We start from the raw sequence: 25,623 nt of genomic DNA on the forward strand, positions 1-25,623 counted from the left end.
AACAGAAGGGTCAAGAAAGATAAGGGCTGAAAATGTCACTTGTATTTAGCAACTAGAGACCCTGAGGACAGTTTCAGTGGCATGATAGGAATCAAAGCTGAACTGTGAGAAGTTGAGGAATGAATGGGATTTGCAAGTGGAGGCAATGAATTAAGATAAGGCTTTCTGGAGTTGAGGTGTGACACAGAGGAAGTCAACGTGGCAGTTGACAGAAGAGGTCATGGGAGTGGGAGAAGAGTGGCTTTAAATGAAAGAGACTTGAACATGCCCAAACCCCGAGGGAAGAGAGGGAATAGAGAGGGAGAGGGTTAGAGATACAAAGTGAGAGGTGGTAAGATCCAGGTCAGAGGCATGGGGGCTCTTCCATTGTGAGAGGAGAGGAAAGGATGGGTAAGAAGCAACTAAGTATGTGTGGAGAGTCAAGAGGTTGGGAAGGTACTGACAAAAGATTTTCACATATTGAGGCATACGGGGTAACTATTTGGGTTCAAAACTGATTCAGCTTGAACTAAACCAGCCTGATTTCTGGCCTATCAAACATACACTGCACATCTGTTTTAACCATTAAAGTCAAGAATTCACTCTCTTAAGATAAGAATGCGTACTTCCCTCCTACGCCCTATTGGTAAAGGCCGTGTTAGTCCCTTTCTGGACATCAGGGTCACGTTGACCTGCTAATTTGCAACTGAATACCTCTTTGAAACTCTGAATGTATATCCTGGGCATGTTTAATGTGTGTTCTTTGTTCTAAAAAGATATAAGACTGTACTGAAAACCAGGCTTCTCCAAAGGCTATCTTCCTTCCTGGAAAAGGCCTTCCCGGGTTATAATCCTCAGTTTGGCTCAAGTAAAACTCACCTATCTCTCTTATCTAGAGAATGGTTATTGGTTATTTTGAAAACTCACCTATCTCTCTTATCTAGAGAATGGTTATTGGTTATTTTGTGTCCACAGTACCATGTGATTACCTATATTGTCTTACTGAAGCAAAAGAGCATTCATTAGAAGAGGATATTCACATGCTGGCTGTACCTGCATTCTACATGTTTCCCCACTTCTTTGACGTATGAAGTCACAGGGCAGCAGATTCAGCAGCCTGATTCTCAAAGCCAGGTTGAATTCCATACTCTGAGAAAACCTCTAATTACACAGAACCTCTGCCTTTGAAGGAGTAATTTGTAAAGGAGCCTGAAGTGCTAACGTTAAAATAAGGTATGATTATAACTACTAATTTTAAAACCAGAAGTAGTATTGGGATATCACATTTATCCTCATTACAGCTTTCAATAACAACAAAACTCATCTTCAAAAATCTCCAAAGGTGTCTAAGAGTCAAGAGCTTATTTGATTTTCTCTCTTCTTTCTTTCAGACTGTTTCCTTCTTTCCTCTACTTCACTCCTTCAAATAAATGTATCACCAGCAATATTTTCCTCCATCTGAGTTTCAACAGGAAAGGCCGTCTACATGTTTAACACCTTATAATCTACAAAGAGCTCTCACGTGTTCTCTAATCTGGTCCTACAACAATCCTGAGTTGGGAAGGGGAGGCATTATTACTCTCAAGATTCAGAAAAATTAAGTGACTTGACGATTCATTAGGTGCAAACACAGGACTCAGATCTATCCTGTGACTCCAAAGGGAGTTATCTGTTCCACCACATCACACTCCATTTATAATAACTTCTGAACACCAAAAGGTGGTTCATGTTCCTTCTAGCCTTAGAGTAATTTCAAATTCACCCAATTCTTAAAAGTGAAGAAGTCTGTATTGTAATTTTAATTCTCTGCCTACCATTAACAGAACTCACTAGCCCTCTCTCATAAGGAACCTAAATAATCTTGAAGCAGCAGCTAATATTGCTCATAGACATCTGGAGATGCACATGCAGCCCTAATCCCAGCAATCCTGACATGCAGAAGGATATATGCTATTATGACCCAGTGAAAGTAATAGTGTTCCAGGTTTCTGCCTAATAGGTAAACCTAAACAAGAAAGCCCTCATATTTCCACTGAACAGGCAAGATAAAATGCTTCCCACCGTAACCATGTGTATTAGTTTATTTTTGCTGCTGTAACAAATTACCATAAATTTGGTGGCTTAAAAACGGAAACTTATTATCTTACAATTCTGAAGGTCAGAAGTCCAAAATGGTCTCACTGGGGGCAACAGACTGAATGTTTGAGTCCCCCCAAATTTCATATGTTGAAACCCTAATCCCAATATGATGGTATTTTGGAAGTGGGGCCTTTCAGAAGTAATTAGCTCTGGAGGGTAGAGCTCTCATGAATCGGATTGGGGCCAGAGAGCTAGCTAGCTCTCTTTTCATCATGTGAAGTTACAAGGAGAAGTGAGCTGTCTGTAACCAGGAAGTGGACTTGCACCAGAACCCAACTATGCTGGTACTCTGATCTCAGACTTCCAGCCTCCAGAACTATGAAAAATAAATGTTTCCTGTTTAAGTCACCCAGTCTACGGTAATTTGTTATAGCAGCCCAAACGGATTAAGACATTGGGCTAAAATCAAAGTGTAGGGGCTGGCCCAGTGGTGTAGTGGTTAAGTTCGCGTGCTCCCGTTCGGTGGCCCGGGGGTCACAGGTTCGGATCCCAGGTGCGGACCTATGCACCACTCATCAAGCCATGCTGTGCTGGTGTCCTATGTACAAAATAGAGGAAGATGGGCACAGATGTTAGCAATGTTAGCTCATGGCCAATCTTCCTCACTAAAAAAAAGAAAGAAAGAAAAAGGGGGCCAGCCTGGTGGCGTAGTGGTTAAGTTCACACGCTCTGCTTCAGCGGCCCGAGGTTCCCAGGTTCGGATCCCGGGCGTGGGCGTACACACCACTCATTAAGCCATGCTGTGGCAGCATCCCACATACAAAAAATAGGGGAAGATGGGTACACATGTTAGCTCAGGGACAATCTTCCTTACCAAAAAACAACAAAAATAACCAAATGTAGGCTGTGTTCCTTCTGGAGGATCCAGGAAAGAATCCACTTCCTTGCCTTTTCCAGCTTCTAGAGGTTGCCTGCATTCCTTGGATGAAGGTCCCCTTCCAGTAATGGTCATGACTCTGACCTCCGCTTCCATTATCATATCTCCTTCTCTCTGACTCTCCTGCCTCCCCTTTGTCATGTATAAGGACACTTGTAATTATATTGGTCCCACCTGGATAACCAAGGATACTCTCCTCATCACAAGATCCTTAATTACATCTGCAAAGTCCCTTTCGCCATGTAAGGTGACATATTCACAGGTGCTGGGGATTCAAAATAAAGATACACCAAGCTGAGCTGCAAGGCCACACACCATGAGGAGAATGAGGTGTTCCTGCTGAGCAAGCAACTAAACTTGTGATAAGCAGTCCTAGAACGTACTGGAGGGAGCAAACTTTTCTGGAAGTTCTGCTGTTCTAGATTAATGGTCAGTACTCTAAGAGAATTTTAAATATTTACAGCTAATAAGTGGCAAGGTCATTAGACAAATCTAAATCTCTGACTCCCACATGTGTTCTTGTAATCCCTACAGCAGACTACGTCACAGCTACCTTTCTGTAAGTCAAACCAAAGCCCTGATATAAAAGAGGTACATCCCCCGCATAGACCATTCTGGATCAAGAAAAAACCTGATGACACAGGCCAGAGCAGAACAGAAAGCAGGCTCTATGCCCAGGCTAAGTGCTTTCCTGTTTGTCTTTAGGAAAAGGAACTGCAAGTATGTGAAGCCCGTGGTGCATCGTTCAGAGATTATTTTATAAAAGTAAGTCTGAATTAACACATGCAGCATTGTGTTAATTCAGTCTCAGTAAACGTTTCTTCACGAAGAATTGTTTTTATTTCCTGGAGATTATTTTATAGACCCTACCTCAGAAGTGAAGAAATCATGGTGCCCAGAGTGTTCAAATCAAGTCAGCTGCACTCCTTAGAGAGAAGTTGGCTCTAACAAGGTTTATTTCTCTCTTGTTGTTACTCTTTACACATAGGTAACACCTGAATCAATGCATTTGTTACATGAATGTCCCAGGACTTGGTTTCATGGAATGTATAGTTTAATAAAATTTGTGATTTTTCATTTAATATTCCAGGCAGTAAATTCCCCTTCCTCAGAATTCCTGAGACTATGTGAAAAACAGAGAAAGCTCTAGCCCATGGCCTGCATTCATTAAATATTAGGCATTCATTAAATAACTGTTTACCACATGAACATATAACATACATAAAGACCTCAATAAACTTTCTTGCCACAAGGTCAATCTGAGAAGTTTACTCTTTGGAAAATGCCATTTAACTCCTCTCAACAAACATTAATATGTAAATTGCACAGAAAGAGAGAATTCTGTAGTATCCTAAGTATGCAAACCCTTTCATCTTACATGCATTCAAGTCAGGCTATTATAGTGGTTGAAACGTCTTGGAGACAGGAACACTTGGGTTTGAATTCTAGTCCTAATTCTTGCTAGTTATGTGACCTTGGGCAAGTTGCTTAACCTTTTAAGCTTCTGTTTCTTCATCTCTAACGGCAGGATAATAATATTGAACTTGGACAGTTGTTCTGAGCATGTAAAGACAACACACAGAAAATGTTCAACAGTTCCTGGTGCATCAATGACGATGATGGTGACGGGTGATGATAACGAACTGTCTAGATCCAAGCCTCTCGGTTACACTGGTCCTCCAAGATAGACAAGTTTCCTGCCATGTAAGGTGCATCTGTCCTAGGGACATGTTCACCAGGTATGTTGCTCTCTAATTCTCTGGAGTAGCTGCTCACGCAACACGCACTAAATCTCCGAGCTGGGCATAAAGCCCTCCCTGACTCTTGCCCCACAGCCCTTCAGCCACTGCCAGTCCAGCTCACTTGCTTATACTCGGACCACAACTGGCTGACTAGCATGCTGCAGGCTGCCCAGTCTACTCCCCAACCCCAGCCAGAGTTGGGGATGGCCCCAGGGCACGATCCATTGCTGATGGGAGAGCGGGAGGAACAGCCTAGGGCTTTTCACTGATGTGAGCCATTTCTTCTTTCCTTGTCATCTTTCTTCTCTTTTAGCCCCAGCTCCTTCTCCCACCTTCTCTCTTTATTTGCCTCAAGAGTTAACCTCAGTAGTCCTTCTTAGGGTCTCAAAGTCTTCTCTATGTAGATCTTAATTATACTAAAGATAGTTACACAGGTATTCTCCATTAAAAATAAACTTTTGGGGGGCCGGCCTGGTGGCGCAGGTGGTTGAGTGCGCGCGCTCCGCTGTGGCGCCTGGGGTTTGCCGGTTCGGATCCCAGGCGCGCGCCGACACGCTGCTTGTTGGGCCATGCTGTGGCGGCGTCCCATGTAGAGTGGAGGAAGATGGGCACGAATATTGGCTCAGGGCCAGTCTTCCTCAGCAAAAAGAGGAGGATTGGCAGACGTTAGTTCAGGGCTGATCTTCCTCAAATAAATAAATAAATAAATAAACTTTTGGGTGCAGAAAAAGAGCAAAGCAATACACAAAATCCAATCCAAAGGATAGTAATTTAGGCTCATTCATGGAAATTATTACTCTATTTCTAAGACAAAGATTTTTCACCATGTCCTGGGCCATTCTAACATAGGGCTATTCTTTAAATGCTTATTTACCTTAAGTAACTAACTGTGGGATATACAGGGCTGCTCCCACTAATATAAAGAGAGAACAGGGAAACATGATTTGGGGTTTATGGACAATTTCCCCAGAAACAAAGTTGTGCCTTGCGTGGCTGCCCCTCTAGAGTGAAAAGCCTGCCTGAGCTTTTTCTGAGGGAGATCCTAAGTTCTGCTCAGTATACAAGAGAAGAGAATCAGGGATAGAATCACGTGTTCCCATGCAGATACTCTATCAGCCCTCCAGAAATGGTACACTTTGACGCAATGGTTACCTAGAGGAAGGGCAAGTTTTCATGACCTTATTCTCACAGCTTCCTACAATTAAAAGGAATATAAGATAATCAGATAATACATTTGAACATGCAAAGACTAAGCTATGTTTACAAACCACCTCTATATCTGACTTCACTAGAAAGAAAGAAAATCAGCAGAAGCAAAAAATAGCTTTTTCATATGATTCACACTCCTGATGTTCTTACCACATCAAAAAATACAACATTAAGAACTTTCTCCTTCTAACTGTGTAACTTATTTTCTCCTAAAACATCTGTATTACAAACACTATCACAAATGCCAACCCTTAGGAATAAAGGTGAAAAAAGTGAAAAAAAAGTTTTTGGTCTTAATATAAGCCCTAGACAACTTTTAATAAATTATCAATACCAACTACTAATTCTTTGGCAATAACAGACAATTTTTTGAATTCTCTAGCTTTTCACATTTTTTTCTTTGCAAAGTTAAAAAAAAAAAAAAAGACAGATAAGGTCTATACAATTTTAGTAAGACAGTCAATCTTTCCAGGCAAGGTCTGACACACTAGATAAGATCAGGAAACTGTATTTTTCTCTGCTAGGAAAAAAGTTATTTCAAAAATATGAATGTAATGCAAGATATCTTCTATAGCCTTCAATTTAATCTTTCGGTATAGATTTACAGCTCTGCTATATTGACTTATGGCCTGTACAGGATAGAAGTCAGTGAACTTCTGAATATGTCCACTTCCCTTTCTTTGAAGTATGCATTAATAACCACTTGCCTTTAGAAAGCTATTCCTTTCTATGGAAAGCTAACCAACACACCCAATTTTTCATTCCTACTTTGTGAAATCTGCCTGTGAAACAGAACAGGTTACGGAACTAGCTCAAGAAAAATCACAAGTTATCACCATCAATAGCATTCCATTTGCCGGCCTCTTCTCACCCTAGCACATTACTGGGACCAGGGCAGAGAAACCCCTCAGACAATCACGTCCCTCACTGAACAGACCCCAGACGACCCAGTGGAGGCTGGGAGAACTGATGAAGGAAGAGGAGGAAATCTTTATTTTAACAGGAGTTGAACAACATGAAAAATAAAAGGTAGGTAAGGCAGGTAAATACCCTATAAAAATAGGGTATTTTTAAGGTAAGCATATAAGCATTTTGCATAGTGTCTATCTGAGGTTAAGATCTTTCTTAGACTAAAACAAAAGTCACTAATGAATATCCTTTCATACCTCAAAATCATCACCTCCAAAGTCTCCCCTCTGTTCACCATCCAAGAGACAGCGTTTCAGAAACATACATATGCATATACACACTAACCAATGTGGTGCGTTTCTTAGTAACTCTACCATCCAACCAGTCAGGAAGGTTCTGAGTTAAACCCTCATGAACAATTGACATCAGACACCAAAAGCTTGGTTGCCATTATTATTCCATGAAGCTCATGAATGAACACCCCTACTTATTTTATTTTATAATTCCTCATCCAACCTCTAAAACTTAGATAGGCACCTTTTTACACCATGTGTATGTCTTCTCTTTAACCATTTACTTTCTTAAAAGGCAACAATATCTGTCACTTCAAGAGACTAGCCACTTGCCTCCTAACACATTAAATGGCTTATTCAATCCTCCTAACAGCACAAATGGAAAGTACTCCCTACGATATGGTTGCCAAAATGGAAACCAGGTAAGCCACCTGCAAAGAAGAGTACACATATATAAGTTGTGAATCCTGCAATAGATTTCCGGCAAAAGAGGGGAAAAAATGAAAGAAATCAGCAGGGGTAAACACGTTTAAGGTTTTCAAAATTATTTTCATTTACAAAGACTCTAACCACCTAAAACCACATTAGAAAAGGCCAGAGATAGAGTGAAATTTATATCCAGAAAAATTTAACATGAAGTCATTGTACTCACTGTCTGATGGCTCCTGTCACAGTAACGCAGCCCAAAATAATCTATCTCCACGAGGTTTATGTGACGGAACACGTGGTTAAGGACAACGGAACCTTTCGTTGACTTCTGCAAAAACAATGCACAGTTTGTTTTGTTTAACAAGGTGTCTTATCTTTCTCAGTGGAGCAGTCACAGCTCTCACCTTTTGTTAGCTTTGCTCACAACAGGAGCGATTTTATTAAGTTCTACCTCTGCTACCAAGAAAAGAGAGGTTTTAAGTAAAGCGCATTAAAAAATTGCTTTGGAAAGCAATTTTAAAATTGTAATGGGTTTCAAATTAATACAGCCTTCTTTTCTCATGGAACTGTAAATTATCTTCAGCACAAAATTCTTCTAATAAAGATAATCTTTTATATGAAGAGCATCTAATAAATTCATCAAAAAAACCACTTACTTTAGTTGAAATCCCACAATTCTTGCACTTTAAAAAGCAATTTTCACCTACAGCATTACTCTCACAACTAATACAGAAGATATATAAAATTAAAATAACAGCAGCCAAACCTTTTATTTTCAATCCTCAACTAACAAACCGATAGATTAAAGCTGCCCAAGTCAATGTTCTGGAAAACCCTTGTGAAGATATTTTACTTTATCTCTTTCACATAAGCACAGACATAAAGAAAGCATTTCCCTTGGCTGCTCTGTAAAGGCTGACACCTATCTAAAAATCTAATTTCTCTTCTCCCCCTCCCACTATATACACGGAGATTCTTTAAATTAAGATTATTACCATATATTAAATACCAATTATTCACACACATGAGATAAACATTTAACCAGCAAGCACTGCTCCACATATCACATTAATCCTGAAAATAATCCATTTCGATGGTATACATATAGACTTTTCCTTTCTTTTGCCCCATCATTGGCAGGTTTAACAAGGTACTAAAAGAAATCCCCAAGAAGTCATACATTATGATAATGAAGTAGGCCTTTGTTCAGCTGCATCTTCCCTCTGAGAATTACCATTATGTGCTTACTCATGAATGGTGAGTACTCAATATTGCACTGTTTTTAGAAAATGGATTTGTAACGTAAGGGAAATGTTTTGATTAAATGTATTATAAAATGACTGATAGGAGGTGATAAAAGCAGACACTGGGAGAAGCCAGTTCTTGTTGCAAATCCCACAGGTATTTTGTTTTCCTCTAAATTACCTTGGTTACACTTAATTGGTCCCTTTTTCAAAACCCATTAGATAATTTATAAACAAAAAGCCCTTCCATGATGGATCTTTAGGTTATTGGACATTTTCTGCTATAACAATACCACATCCAGTAAATGCCTTTTTGGACTCATGTACCTGTGCTTTTAGCTAAGGTAAAAATCTAAACGTGAAATTACACATTTGAAGGCTATGTATACTTAAAATTACAAGGGGCACTGCCAAAAAGACCATTACAATTCATTCAATGAGAGTACGTTTCCCACACCCTTGCCAACATTTGGATTGAGCAACTTTTTCCAAACTGAATGAGCAAAAAAGTGGAGAAGGGAGTAACTGTTTTAATTTGCATTTTCCTGACACTAATAAAATTAAGTGCTCTTAACATGTGCTTACTAACCAATTGCATTTCCTAGCATTTAGGTTAGGCATTCTCTAACCCGAAGTTTATGAGCAAATTCTCTTAAGCACTTCTTTTACTTGTACAATTTTACTTAGAATATTTAGCTCATCACTGCATCTGGAAATTATTTTTGTGCTTGGGATAAGGGCCTAACTTTGTTTCCAAATGGATAGACAATTGTACCACCATTTACCGAAAAGGCTATGATTTCCCTTTTGATTTGGAACAACCTTATCATCTACTAAATGAACTCTCATTCTATCCCATGGATTATTCCTGGACCAATACTCCAAGATTTTAATGAGTTTAGTTTAATATAATTTGTTGATATCTATCACTCTTTTTCAAAATTGTCTTTGCCAATTCTTAGACATTTTCTTCTACCAGAGGAAGTTTAGAACCAGATTGCCAATTTAATACACAGTTCTGTTGGGAATTTGACTGGAATTAAACTTAATTGACAGATTGGATGATTGGGGGGATATGATGATATGATATTTCCAAAGTGAAACCTATATTTTTTTAATATCCTTCAAGGAAATTTTACTTTTTTTTCACGTGGGTCTTATAAAATTCCATTTGAGCTTTGTGGCAGGCAGAGTTTACAAAACACCCCCTTCCCAAAATGTCCTGCTATAATATAATCCCCAGATCCGGGGTGAGTATGAGGAAATATCACTCCTGCGATTGTGTTATAAATCACAGTTTGCCTTAATACAGGGAGGTGGTTCGAGTGGATCTGACCTAATCACTTGGGCCCTTATAAAAGCAAAGCACTTTCTCCAGCAAAAGAGAAAGGCAGAAGGTAAGTCGAAGATATTCAAAGCATAAGAACAACTGCACAGGTCCTTGCCATTTGAAAGATGGAGGGAGCCATCTGAGAAAGCAATGCAAGCAGCCTCAAGGAGCTGAGAGTACACCCCAGCAGACAGCCAGCAAGGAAATGGGAACCTCAGTCCTACAGCCCAAAAAACTATCAGATTTTGCTAACAACCTGAAAGAGTCTGGAAGCAGACTTTCCCTCAAAGCCTTCAGATTAGAGCCCAGCTGACCAACACCTTGATTTCAGCCTTGTGACACTGAGCTTAGAACCCAGTCATGCTGTCATGGACTCCGGATCTACAGAATAGTGAGATAACAAATGGGGGTATATTTAACCAGAATTTGTGGCAATTTGCAGCAATAGAAAACTAATACAGGCTTATTCTTAGCTATTTTATAGTTTTTTGTTGTATTATACTTTCTGAATGGCTATTGCTAATGTATTGGGAAGCAACTGATTTTTCTACATTGGTCTATTTCCTAGCCATCTTGCGTAACTCATATTAATGAAAAGAGTCCTTCACTCTCTGTCTATGGTGTCTTTTCATATGACCACATTTTCTACAAATAGTAAGTGTTCTAGTTCTTCCTTTTCAAAACGCCTCCTCCATATTTCTTTTTCTTACTGCATTGGCTGGAGCCTCAATAAAATGATGACTGGCAGTGTGAGAACATTCATTCCTATCTTCTTGACCTGAAGGTAATCACTTCTAAAATTTCACCACTAAGTATAACGGCTGCTATAAAGCCCTTTTACATACCCTTTATCAAATACAAGATTCCTTTTATTCCTGCTTTTTTAGTTTTTTTGTTTGTTTTTGTTTTGTTTTATTCTGTTTTGATTTTTAGTTAAGAATGGGTAATAATTTTATCAGCTTCTTTTTGGGAATCTGAGATGATTACATGATTTTTGTCCTTTCATCTATGAGTTACATTACTGGAGTTTCTAATGTCAAATATCCTTAATAGAGAATTTCCCATTTTGGTTCTTTTGTTTGGGGTGTATAATATCAAGCCCATCCCTATTTGGAAAGGATCCCCCACTATGCAAGTCTTGTTAGAAGCAGGAACTAGACTCCCTAACACCTGGCACCTGGGCTGCAACACATGACCTGGTTTCAGCCAAGGACTTTGACTTCTGAGCAAGTGATGGAAAGATGAAGGAAGAGTTGAGAATTCAGTCATGGCAGTGGCTCCCAATGGTAGGCTGTCCAACAGCAGAGACGTCCAGAGGTGGAATCATTGTGACAGGGAGTAATGGTGACTGATTCCTGAGCCAGGTTTCCCAGAATTCTTGAGGTACTGAATAGAAGCAGCCAGGTGATCCACTAGCCTCCCTTCCCTTGCCCTGTCGGAGCAGTGACCATGTGTTTGGACCCAAGAGCCATGCCAGAGTCCCAAGTAAAAATCCCGAGCAAGAATACAGAAAATTGGCTGCAATGGCATACTGAAAATATCATAAATACTAACATTTCATCCTAGGAAGTGCAAACTGGCAGAGTTCTTGGTTGCAAACAATAATACTTGACTCTGGCTAAGTAACCATGAAAGGAATTTATTGGAAAGACACTGGGTATCTCACAGTTTCTATAGCCATCACCCTGATGGTTGCTCAAAATTTCTCCTAATCCCAATATATCCACAGCCACTAAATTTGGAGCAATCCTTAATCCATCACTACTTCCTTCTATAGTTCTCCTGCCCATGTTTTGGGCTATGGTTTCACCTTCAATTGTTTTACATTTGCCTTTTGCCTCAAGAATTTTTTATAATTTCTGGCCAACTTAAATCAGCCTTTCTTATTTTCCAGGCTGCTGTAAAATATGCACAAATATCTTTCCTGTTAGTTCAAAATATTTCTGGAAGGCTGGCATATGAGCCTAGTGCTCCATCTTGATCTAATCTCTCCTCTGGGTCCGTTCTCCTATCCAGGCACGGACAGAGTAACTAGAGGAGGTAGAGAGAGCTGCACAACTCCACCCAATTCTTCTATTCCAAGCATGTAAAGAAGTGCTTCATGAACAAAAGAGGAATGAATGATGCTTGAAATTAAAGCACTGAAATGGTGTAGAATTTTTTTTAAAAATATATAAACCAAGGCTGACTTTATGAAAAACATTTTATGCCTCTATTTCCACAAGAAATGTTAGCTTTCTCATAATCTATTCATGAAGCATAAAAAAGATATAACACTCTACTCATGAAGAATACACACAAAAGCAAGCTTGGAAAACCAGCTTAGTAGTTTGGAAAGCATATGGAAATCACAAAAGTTTCATGCATAGAAGGAATCACCGTTTTCTAAAACTATCATTCCAAAAACCCCAGAACATAGTCGGTTGGTCCTCTGTGACAGTTTTGCATTTATATCGAATCTGGTGCTAAAAATACTTTAAAAATATCATCCTTTAGCATATTTGTTAGCCTCTACAAAGAAACCACAAGGAAAGCATGCAGTGTTATGCAATGAATCCAGAGCTAACCTATGAAAAAACATGTCTCATGATTCCCTCTACAGCTTTCTGTACATTACGGGTGTGTCTACACATGTACCTGGAGCAGAGCCAGGCGAATCTCAGAAATACCACATTTCTGTCACTACTTCAAGCATACATGTACATGAAAACCTCTTAACTTCTTATCTGTCACAGCGCAATATGACAAGACTCAGAAAGTATGGATGCCTGCAGTAAATTAGCTACTGGGGTGGGGGTGCACACAACCAGCCCACATTTCTGCCACTCCTGCCCTAACTGACCCCTTTCAATCACCCTTCCCCCAAAGTATATTCCATTGTTATGCCTCCTACTCTTATACTTCTGGATAATTTCATTCTTCATGTGGGTTCTTCATCGAGATTGCCTATGGGCTATATTTTCCACTTCAGGTTAAAAGCCTTCAGGTTCAGAAGAAATTACCCTGAATAAAGAAATTAAGAACAGATAGAGAACTGACATGAGAGCTAAAGAAAAAACTCGAAGTACACTGGACAAGGAACAGGCCAGTTCCAGGATTTATTACTAGAAAAGGACAAGTACCTTCAAGAATATTATGAAAGAAACATGACTTCATTCATTCAAATATTTATTGAGTACCTAATACATGCCAGCAAATGATTAATCTCTAGAAGATGGAAAAAATATGCTAATAAAAATGCCAGAGGAGAGCAAGATGCACCCAGAATACAACACAAAGAACCTTGATGGGGAAGGCAATTGATTGGCATATCAGAGCCCTGGAGCTATGGAGTGACTAAGAAACTTCTAGAAAGTGAGACAGGGAAGGACTTGGTTTTCATCAGAAGATTTTTTTGTACATTTGACTAGTTACCACGCACACATTTTACTTGTGTAAAAATATTTTTAAAAAGGAAAAGTATGCCAAGTAGAACTAGTCATTACCTTTTTTTGCTCATGAAGGTAGTTGTTTTGTGGATTTGCTTCACGCACCATCAAGTGTTAAATAAGGAAAATGCATAGAGACAAGATAGGACTATGGTGTTGAGCTGTCAATTTGTTGACCACATTTACACATAAACAAATCACATTCCCCATTCCTCCCCAAAAAAGTTACTTTACGACTTCTTAATCTGAATTCTTCCCCAGCCTTTCATGTAGGTAACTCTATGATACGCCATTATGCACCAGTGTATAGGCTATGTACCCCAGGCCTTAAAACGCTGAGGCACAGCTTCACTTCTAAGTCAGATGGTTAGTTTCATTTGAAGTTTAAGGAAAACTTGTTTATTAACTTTACTTCTTTCAGTACTTGGCAAAGGAAAGACATGAATGTGATTGTATTTTACACAATTCCAGTTTTTTCTGACCATTTCCAGAAGAAATCTCTGCCAAAATGAGGAATTCATCAGGATGCTACAAAATAAGCTATAACTATGACCACAGCATTTAGCAACATGCCCAAGGATTTTCTGAAAAATGAAGAAATTAAAGTATTGTCTTAGACACATAAGAGACCTCCACTGATGAGACTTTTGAGAGAATGAGTTGAGCTCCAACATAAACATCAGGAACAGAATTCATGAGGTCCCCTGTGGCCTTGGCTTGCCTGTACTATTCCCTTTATGTGGAATATATTCCCTGCTCTATCATCAAAATCCCACTTACCCTTCAAGACCCAGTTCAAACACCTAGATCCATAAAGCCTGTCATTATCCCTTCAATGTCATTATGACCTCTGCCTCCATTGAACCTACAAAGTGTCTTATTTTTGCCCATCTCTGAGACTTATACTATTCTGCCTTTACTAAAGCCACTTCTCTTAACTTTTCTACTAAAATTTAGACATTTTGAAAGCACTTGTTGAGCATTACATACCACGTCCTTCCCATGTAGTCCAATAATTTACACACAGTAAGAATTCCCTGAAAGTTCACTGAATTAATACTAAGAGCCAACAAACAAAGAAGAGAGAGATGCAATACTGGAAACACGGTGGCCTACAAGTTAAACCTCTCTTCCTGGGGCCGGCCCAGTGCCGCAAGCGATTAAGTGCACGCGCTCTGCTGGGGTGGGCCGGGGTTCGCCGGTTCGGATCCTGGAGGTGCACTGACGCACCGCTTGGCAAGCCATGCTGTGGCAGCGTCCCATATAAAGTGGAGGAAGATGGGCATGGATGTTAGCCCAGGGCCAGCCTTCCTCAGCAAAAAGAGGAGGATTGGCAGATGTTAGCTCAGGGCGGATCTTCCTCACAAAAAAAAAACTAAAAAAAATAACTCTCTTCCTGTCTCTTAATAAATATTTCCATTTTTCTTGACCAGTCAGACACATGAAAGCAAAGAAAGATGGATGGATTCATTTATCCTGACCTCAGTATATCAACTGATTCAAAGACGCTTAGTTTACTTTTAATTTTAAAAACGTACATTTGTTTCAGTGTTAATATAATTCCAACAGACTTAATAGACTTTAGCATAAGTATCATATATTTGAAATTTATGCGATACCAAAAAATAAAGGAGCCTGATATTAAATTTTTGTATATAAAACTTAGAGATGTACAGTGATTTCCTTAGGCAATAAAATAAATTGATAGGAATTTGGTTTTCTATTATCGATAAAACAAAAAAGATTGGATATGAGACAGTTAAGAAGAAAATAAAGGAAGCACTTGATTTTTTATAACTCTATTCATAAAAACTTCATTTAAATATTACAATATATTAATTTACTTTTCAAATGACAGTAAATAAATGCCTGTGACATATTCCTGGATTGTGAATTATATGCCACTTAAATCTCAGCAAATAGAGACAGATTATTTTCATTACTGAAATACTAGCAATATTCTGGAAAGAAAAGAGAGCTACAAGAGGTTTATAATCTTAGAGAAAGACTCCCAAGTAGGACAAGTTTATTTGAAAATACCATCAGTGAGGCTCTCAACCAGAACAAAGAATTCTTCAAATGAGTAATAACACCTTTGCAGATTAACATGACATTACAAACCAGAAACGCAGGTTTTTACCAGCTGCACAGAATGATAACTATTACACATGAGACAAACAGCTCACTCCTTCACAAAGGGGAAATGAACCCTTCAAAAAATTCTTTAATGTTATGCCTTTAACATTTCACTATATTTTTATTTAGTATATTTAACATAATAGATGCTAAGTTCTCTGGGAAAACATAAATCATGTTAAATTTTTTAGCTCAGGCCGATTAGAGAAAGGTGAAATAGAGGCATGGAAGAGACCTTCCTCAGGCCCCTATGGATGACTTGAATAAGAGTTACTTTCATCCTCTAGGTGAGGAATTTGTAAAGAAAATCTTCATTTAATCATTTAAAAAATGTTTACTTTTCATATATAAGAGTTTGTTCACACTGATAAACTTTCCTCTGACTTGAGTGTTTCAGCTATCTATTACTGTGTAACAAATCACCTCAAAACTTAGTGGCTTAAAGCAACAACCATAATTTGCTCATGACTCTGCAATTTGGGCAGGGCTCAGAAGGGACAGCTAGTGTCTGCTCCATCAGAGGTCCACGTGGGCTCGAGCACTCAAGATGGCTTCATTCACATATTGACATCTCACCTGGAGGGACTAGAATGACTGGAGGCTGGTGAGGCCTCTCTCACTCCTCTCTCATAATCTAGGGCCTCTCTCTCCAGCAGGGTAGTGTGACTTCACTACATGGTGACTGAGGGCTCCAGAGCAAAAGTAGAAGCTGCCAAGTTTCTTAAGGCCCAGACCTGGCACAGCATCACTCTTGCTACACACTTTGTTGGTCAAAGCAAGTCATAGGGTCAGCCTAGATGGAAAGGGAAGGGAAATAGATTCCATCTCTGGGTAAGAGGAATGACACAAACATATAGGGAGTGACTGAAAGAACTATTGGTGGCCATCTTTATAGACAATATACCACATCTCACTTCCTGATTTTTCTCTCTAGACCTGTTATACTCTTTACGATGTTTTCCTCTGCTCAACTTATCTTCACTATAATGTTTCAAATTACAGTAAAAGAGAGTAAATCTTCAGCATCTATGTTTATGGAACTATGTTAGATGCTTTCATAATCTTTATTTCATTTAATCTTCACAAGGGCTGTGCAAAAATAAAAAACCCAAATTTTTATTCCCATTTTACAAATGAAGTCACAGAGGTTGAGAGAGGATAAGCAGTTTGACTACAGTCCCACAGAAGTAAATCGTAAAGGCAGGATTCCAACTCAGAAATATCTGACTTAAAAGCCTCAGCTCATTCTCTTACACCAGTGGTTCTCAAAGCGTGGTCTCAGGATCCCTGGGAGGACCTCGAGACTCTTTCGGTAGTCGGTGAGTCAAAACTGCATTCCTAACATTATTAATTTGTTATCTGTCATTTTTGCTCTCCTCTCACAAGTATACAGTTTTTCAGAGGTTACATGGCATTTGATATCACAACAGACAATGCATAAGGCGGATATGGAATCCAACTGTCTTCTATTAAGCCAGATATTAAAGAAATTTGAAAAATGTAAAAACAATGTCACTCTTCTCACTAAAATTGTTTTGTTTTGGAAAATACAGCTATTTTTATAAAAATGTTATTTATGTTGACATGTAATGGTTTTTTTATAATGGGTTTTAAAAAAATGATTTTTTTTTAATTTCTCAGTTTTAATTTACAATACAGTAAATATACATAGAGATAACCCACATAAACAAAAGTTCTCTGAGGTCTTGAATAATTTTAAAGAGAAAAAGAGGATCCTGAGCCTAAAAATCTTGAGAATCGCTCTACTATACTAAAGACAAGGGTACATTCTTGATGACACATATTGTAAAATAGACAATGTTCTTGATTCTTCTTTATCCAGAGAGTCTTGTAAAGCCTTCCTCCTTTTATAGAGGAGGAAGCTGAGACCTGCGAGATGAGTGATTTGCCCACAGGTCACGGGCTAGCTAACTGAAGGTCTAGGAACAGAACCAATGTAGTATAACTGCCACTAAACAAACATTTGCCTCTCCCACTTTGTTAGAACAGGAGCTCACAAAAATCTTGTCAGTAATAAAATGAAACCAAAAGAAAAAACCAAGCAGTCTATAAGGAAGCTCAGAGATCAAATAATAGATAGCATTCTTTGACAACAGAAATCAGAATTTCCAGAACAGCAAGCTATTTTCAACACTCATGTAATGCATACTCTTTGGTTTCATCAAGTCGCATTAAAAAATTAAGTTCAAATAAAAAAAAATGCCTGAAACACAAGTCAAATTTATATCTGTCTCTTGGACATCTTCTAAATGTCTCAGGGGCTGGCCCTGTGGCTTAGCAGCTGAGTGCGCGCGCTCCGCTGCTGGCGGCCCAAGTTCGGATCCCAGGCACACACCGACGCACTGCTTGTCTGGCCATGCTGAGGCGGCGTCCCACATACAGCAACTAGAAGGATGTGCAACTATGACATACAGCTATCTGCTGGGGCTTTGGGGAGAAAAAGGGGAAAAAAAAGGAGGAGGATTGGCAATAGATGTTAGCTCAGGGCCCATCTTCCTCAGCAAAAAGAGGAGGATTGGCATGGATGTTAGCTCAGGGCTCATCTTCCTTACAATCAATCAATCAATCAATCAATCAATCAATCAATGTATGTTTCAAATTTAAGAATGTTATAAACCTCAAAAATTAACCTTTCTAAATGAAGTGTGGTTTCCTGGATTAGATTCTGGAAGAAAAAAAGGACATTAGTGGGAAACTGCTGAAATCCAAAAATAATTTGTAGTTTAGTACTAGTATTATATACAACTTATTGATTGTATAAATTCCTGGTTTTGACAAATATAACACGATTATATAAGATATTAACATTAGGGGAAGCTGAATGAAAGGTACTGAAGAACTCAATCTTTGCAATTCTTCTATAAATCTAATTTGATTGTATTTCAAATAAAAAGTTTTTAGAAATTAACCTTTGAGCTAAAAACGTTTCACAGGTAAGAAGAGACACATAAAGTGAAGAGAAACCCTGTCATATCCATTCTATTCATTACAGGTCAGAGAGGAAAACCAATAGTGAAACATTGCGCAATGTAAGGCATCACAACAGCAGCCTTTTTTTTTATTTTTTAAGGAAAAAGAAAAACTGGTTATATATCCTTAAAATGAAATCTTTGATAATTCATTAATAACCTTGCTTTATTCAGAACATTTAAATAATTATTTTTTAAATTTCTAAACGTTATAGAGCAGAACATGTGTTAAGCCAAGGATCTGTGTTTTACAAACATAATCCCTCACTTAAGATATAATCATTTGAACTTTAATTTGAATGATGAAAAGACTATATTTCAAAAGTTTAAATGTACTATGTTTAACATTAACCATTATAAAGTCATACTAAAAGCAATCAACATTCTATTTTGTATACAAGGTTTAAGTTTTAAAAATCCATTCATTTCATACTCATAGATTTTTCAAGGTGTGATGTAGTCAGGATTGTTGCCAACTTGTTGACTCTCTTCTCATCAAGAGGTGGGTCTAATTCCCGTCCTCTATTCTGGACTAGCCTATGACTGCCTTTACCAATACAGTATTGCAGAAGTGATGCTAAGTCAGTTTCAGCACAGATTTTGAAACAACTGGCTGCTTCCTCGTTGGTGTCTCGGAACCCTGAGTGAAGCTTGAAAGAAGTCTAACCACCCTGCTACAGAGACTATGTGGAGAGACCCTGAGTCTCCACAAGGAGGAGTGGGGCTCGGCTGAGCCCAATCTTTCGGAATCTCTGCCAAGATGCCAGACCCGTGAATGAAGACACCCGAGGCCCTCCGGAACAGCCCAACTGTCTGATCAACACCAACAAGGATCCCTGGTCAACGCCACATGGAGAAAAATTGGCCCCCCCCAGCCTCACTCAATGTCTTAATAAGACAGCTGCTGTTTCAAGCCATTAAATTTTGGATAGTTTGTTATACAACTAAACAACCATAGATAATTAGACTTATGGTAATACTCAATTGTTCTCAGCCTAGAAATGCAGATCCCCATGAAGAAGAGTCAAAGCATATACCAAACACTCTTTATTACTTCCTCTGTCTTCCCATTACAAGTTAGATAGGTAAAACACATATGTTAGATAGGAAAGCCTCAAAATTTTCCAGTTAAAAGCTATCTCATACTCCCCCTTTAAAGTCCCTGCACTGTAGCCCTTCCTTCCACCTTTGTTTCTGGCATTCCTGGAAGCTTGTCCCTGGGTATCCTGGCACTAGCTTGTTATCTGGAACTCTTAAGAGTCTCCATTGTTAACATAACAAATATTTGGTTTCCTTAACTAGAAATTCTTCTTGGTATAAATGTTTTTTTTTCCTGAATGGTAAGACACAGCCCATGTTCCCAGACTTCTGTGTTACTTCAACATATTAACATGATCAAGCCCTTATTTTGCTAGAACTTTTTTCAGGATTGGGAAGCAGAGTTTGTTTTTTTTATCTTGTACAACACCCACCTATATGATACAAAAATGCTCACATCTAAGAACAACGGATTTGTAAAAAAGTGGATAAAACGCAGTAAAATATAAACTCTCTTACCCAAAACACAATATATGTTCAGATAGAGCAGCTCACCCTTCTTTTATCAGATGATAATTCCATTACAACTGAGCCATACATGCAGCTGTGACTCCATAGTACAATCACAGAGTGATATCAGATTTAAAATGCAGGGCCCCAACATGAATGATGATTTTTACTTTCATCTCTCAAACACTTGGGGGGGGGTCAAAGAAATTAGTCCCTCCCTCTCTTCCTTCCTTCGTAATTGAAAAATTCCACTGAAAAGCCATTGGGGTCCCTTCCTCTTCCTCAATACTTGTTAGAGATGGACAGCAGGCTCGGGGCTGAGCAAGGTGGTTATCTGATGGGGTTGGAGGTTAAGCCAAACAAGTATCTGGGCAAGGATGGCTGCTGAGGAAGCAGTGGCCAGGCAGAGTTGGGGGATTAGTTACACAGAGAGGGATTAAGCAATAAGTAAATATATTGAGAAAAATAGGAGCCAGGTTTCTCCTGTTAGAGAAGGGAGTTACAAATGTGAAAAAGGAGAAAACAAGAATGAACCCCATGGACACGGAGGTACTGGTGTGAGTACATGATTTAATATGTTTAGATAGATATAGGTGCATATACACACACACCCAGACTCTCTAGATCAGCCCACTGAGAAGGCATGGGAGCAGTGACTCCTTGAAAGCTATGACCACACCTAGTGCCCAGACCTTTGGTTTCTAAATATCATTCTCCACTCCTTAGAAAACAGTCTGATTCAAGGCTGACATAGGCAAGTAAAAGACCTGAAATAATTTTTTGTACCAAAAAGGAAAGGAGTGCTCAAAGAATGATGGAGACCTTGCAAAAGAACACAGGAGCAAGTCTAAAGGCACTCCTATTGGTCAAATCTGGGAGAATGTGAGCATCAAAATCAATGAAAGTATTGGATTGTAACCCCCTGAGAGGAACCCTTGAGTCCATGTTAATGTAAATATATAAAGGAATAAATAAATAGAAGAGAAAGTACTTCCTTATGGTAAAATGCCAACTAATAAATGTAGAGGAATAACTGAACTGGAAACAACCATCATAATTACAACTGATTCAGTCGAGAATCATCTGTGATGTGAAAATGAGTGGGTAAAAGAGGAGGAATGGGATACTTACAAGGTCTCAGAATATCTCCACACAAAATAGGTATGCATTACAAAGGATAAAAGAGAAACTTTATAGCAGAAACACCTGGCAGTTTCCACCTTAACCAAGCTATTGAAATTAATTTCACCAGTAGTGGAATAAATTGACATCATGTAGCACTTGAAAGGATGCAACAAACACAAATGCAGCATCACTTCTGTGTTTTTCCTGCCAAAAATACTCAACCTGAATCTAATAAAGAGAAAGCATCAGACAAGCCCAAATTCAGGGACATTGTACAAAATACTCAGCTTAGTCTCTTTGAAGGAGACAAACAACATGTTAACAAAACAATGAATAATCTGGATTGGATTATTTTGCTCTAAAGGACAATACTGGGACAACTGACAAAATCTGAATGGAGTCTGTCGATTAGATGGCCATACTGCATCTAATTTCCTGATGTTGATAGTTGTGCTGTGATTACATAGCAAAGGGTACTTGTTCGTAGGTCATAAGCACTAAAGCATTCAGGGGTAATAAGTCTCATGTTTTTAACCCACTCACAAATCGTTCAGTTAGAGAGAAAAAAAATAATGATAAAGCCTATGTGGTAAAATCTTAACAATTGCATCTGCGGGTGAAGAGTATACAAGAGTTCTTTGTATTCATCTTGCAACTCTTCTGTAAGTTGGAAATTATTCCAAAATACAAAGTTCAAGAAAATATCTCATCCTCTCTCACTTGAGGCACCCCAAAAGTTCCAGGCCTCTTTCACTCTTCCACTCAATTGAACTCCTGGTCACTCTGCATCTTGGTCCCACAGTGCCTTCTTCCCACCCCTGCTTGGCTCTCGGTCTTTTTGTCTTTTCTTCAGGGATCAGGGAGAGGGGGAAATGTGAAGATAAAGGAGGAGAAGGTTGTGAATGCCCTACAGATCGGCTGTCTGTATCCTATCATACAACATAACACAGGATTCCACTGAAAGTCTGGGTTTTATGACACATTGTAACTTTTCCTCTTAACACAAAAGCCCCCACAAAGTGATACAAGAAACATTTCACTAAAGTCATTTCAATATTTGTAACTATTCTTACTCTTTTTTTTAACGTTAAAATTCCTAAAAAAGAGTAGTTTTTCAAAATTGCAGTAGTCATGGGGCAAGGGGGTTGGTATGTCCTCCTGCTAAGAGTCTATTTTTCCTCAGCAATTCTCAGGGAATAGCCTAGAAAGTTAGGTTATCTCAGCTGAAAGATAAAGAGCCCCAGAGGCAGAGAGGCTGGAGACATATCTGAGTCCAGAGTGGTCAAGTGCGGACAGAAAAAGCCACTTTCTCAATCTTTATTTCCTTCTACTTACTTAAAACAAAATCCACAAATCAGAAGACCATGTTTCATTCGGTGGCCAACATAGTGATGTGACAATCAGGAAATGTTCCCTCTGCCTCTGCTAGCAACCCGAAGCACAAGGCAAAAACCAGCTGGGGCATCCCAGCAGCTGCCCTGTTGAGTGGGAATGAGCTCTCCAGTTTACAAGCCCCCCCAGGCCCTGTGGTCTTTAACTCTGCCCGGTCCACACAGGCATCCGAGTTGCACTCCCACATTAACACAGACAGAAAAGCTAAAGGTGAGTGACCTCAAGTTTCCTGAGAGGTTTTGAGAATAGGATCAAAGGGACTACAGATCATAGAGGCTTCAGGGTGTTATCGTCTTGCTAGTGGCAGGATAGATACACATGAAACTCATAAATTACAAGCTAGTTTATATCAGCATGCTAGACGGAGAGACAGTTCACAAAGCTTGGGATCACAGAATAGGTAACATGACGAGGTATTGGAGAATCTACAAGAAAGAGATACTCTTCTGGAGCAGAACTGGAGCAGAAGATGGACGGACATTAGGCAGCTATAAGGGAGGTGGGGGTGCAAGTGAAGGGGCCGTGAAAAGAGGATGTCCACAAGGCATATTCGTGATCTGCTTTTCTTCCCACCTTCTCTCCTCTCCACTTCTCTATAGTGACCAAGGTGAGCATTTTGTGCAAGTGATATGTACCTTAAGGAAGCTCATAATCTAAAACATTTCCCAATAGGAATAAAAGAAAAGCAGAAGGATGCACTCTTAGGGCACACAAATCTACAACAATTGCTTTAATTATCACTTTGTTTTGTAAAAATAATACTGCATTATTATCTATAATATTTGGCACAACGCTCTCTCCTAAATTCACAGCACAGCTCACCATGATAGGTGTTCAACTATTTGAATAGTGTTCATCACATCTAAGTTCTGCTTCAAGTTACTGATTTGAGGGGAGCATTTCTGCCCTGGCCCTAATACACCACAAACAAAGGAATATTTGGGGGATACCTTTTTCCTCCAAATAAAAGCAGCTTTTTAAAACATAACAGTAAATGTTAAAGTAATAGCACAGTAGTTGCTAAAATTTGCTACAGAAGTTCCAATGCATAGGGATTTTCAACCAATACAAAAGACGGTAGATATTTCTTTTCACCAGGTAAAGCAGCCCCACGATGTAGGTGAACCATAAACACTGTTTACAATTCACTCAGCCTGCCATAAAATTATGTGATTTTTGATGAATTTTTTTTAGTTTGGGGGGAATTCCAAATTTAAAAGATAAAGTGAGGCTTTGTTAATATTTTATTAATATTTCAAAGTCACATAAGTCAGAATCACGTAAAATAATAAAATTGATAATACTAACATTTATTGACACATATTAGTACTTTACATATACTAACTCACTTAATCCTCAAAGCAGCCCTATGAGTTGGAGATGATGATAATAATAGTAAATACTGAGTATTTGCCATCTGCCAGGCACTGTCCTAAGAGCACTGCATCTTTCCATAAAAGTGAAACTCACTTAATCTTCATATCAGCTCAAGGAAATAGGTGTTATTATTTTCCTCATTTTTGAGAAGAGATAATTGGACCCAATCTTCCCAAGAGCAGACAGACAGAAAATGGCAAAGCCAGGATTAAAACCTAGGTGTCTAGCTCTAGAATCTGTTCCAAAGTGCTCTCATGCTGTACTGAGAAAGCTACAGAATGGGTCTGAGGCCAGAGTTCTCTCAAAACTCCTAGGGAGAGTGCTCTTAAAATCTCTGTCAGAGCCAAAGGATCCACCTGGGTTAACCACAGATTTTAAAGCTCCTTAAAGTGACATGGCCAGAAATCTAAGTTGGTTCTACTTGGGAAGATACCATGGATGGTCCTTGGAGGGGCTGTCTGATCTTACTGAACCCAGCAGACCTTTAGGGTTGCTGTACTGGTGAGCTAGACTGCTTTTGAGAACCAAGTAGGCTCCTCCCCACAGCTCATTAATGGGGCCCAGTTTGATGGCTTATCCATCCATTATAAAACACACACGTGTTTTTATCTTCCAGTACTTGATAATTTACCACTGCCCAAGAGTCTGCTCAGCCTGCCTGAGGAAGAGACACCCATTAAAAGACAAAGAAAAATTACAACCCATGGTCACCACTAAGAACATTCAGCGTCCTGAAAGATCAAACAGATATCATAAGTAAAAATATCAGAGACATGGAAGACATAACCAGAAGACAGAAGATGCAGAAAATAGGTTTTCCTGGAGGAAAAATAGTAACAAATGGAGAAGAAATAATTGGAAGGGAAGAAGGGAGGGGACAAAACAAAAGAAAACCTCCCAGAGCTGAAAGAAGGGATAATTTTTTAGACTGAAAGGGCTCACAGCTAGCTCAGGCGCCATTAAAAAGGAAAAAAAGACACATGCCTAAGCTTGTGAGATATTTAAACCGAGAACGGAAGGCATCTGCAACCATATATCTTAATATGTGCATTAACATGACTTTACTATTCAACTGTCTGCATTAATATGACTTACTATTTCAGGAAACTCTCACCCTGGAAGATGAATTACAAATACTTTTGTTTGTTTCAGGAACTTTACAAAAAAAAACCATTTATCTGAACAATAGACAGCTCCACTATCCTAACTAAAGTAAATACCCTCTGCTCAGCCCACCAGTCTTAAATCATTTTATCAAAAACTTTGTCTAATTCCATGTCCTTGCACTGAACAACCTGCCTCAAACCAGACCCTAACAGACCTCATAAATTCCCCATCTCTGTCCTCCCTCCTCAGAAACACTTAGTCAATGTCATGGTCTCCCTTACTGCAGTAAGCAACAAACTTGCCTTGGCTTTATCTACAGGTTATTCTGCAATCTTTTCAGAGTCAGCAGTCAGAGACTCTAAAGATTAA

The 25,623-nt window shown here is 39.0% G+C and overlaps 1 protein-coding gene across 4 annotated transcripts in view; it reads right to left on the minus strand.

The window, feature by feature from the left end:
• EPB41L4A (erythrocyte membrane protein band 4.1 like 4A) overlaps positions 1-25,623 on the minus strand; it is a 244,559-nt gene that overhangs the window by 133,341 nt on the left and 85,595 nt on the right. For 3 of the 4 annotated variants that reach the window (XM_058538493.1, XM_058538485.1, XM_058538466.1), the window contains exon 3: positions 7,801-7,905. The exons of the other annotated variant lie outside the window; for it this stretch is intronic. In XM_058538493.1, the coding sequence (XP_058394476.1) occupies positions 7,801-7,905 (105 nt within the window). The remainder of the gene's footprint in view (positions 1-7,800; positions 7,906-25,623) is intronic. 4 annotated transcript variants of the gene reach the window in all.

The sequence above is a fragment of the Diceros bicornis genome, chromosome 1 (genome assembly GCF_020826845.1).
Source record: "Diceros bicornis minor isolate mBicDic1 chromosome 1, mDicBic1.mat.cur, whole genome shotgun sequence".
NCBI lineage: Eukaryota > Metazoa > Chordata > Mammalia > Perissodactyla > Rhinocerotidae > Diceros > Diceros bicornis.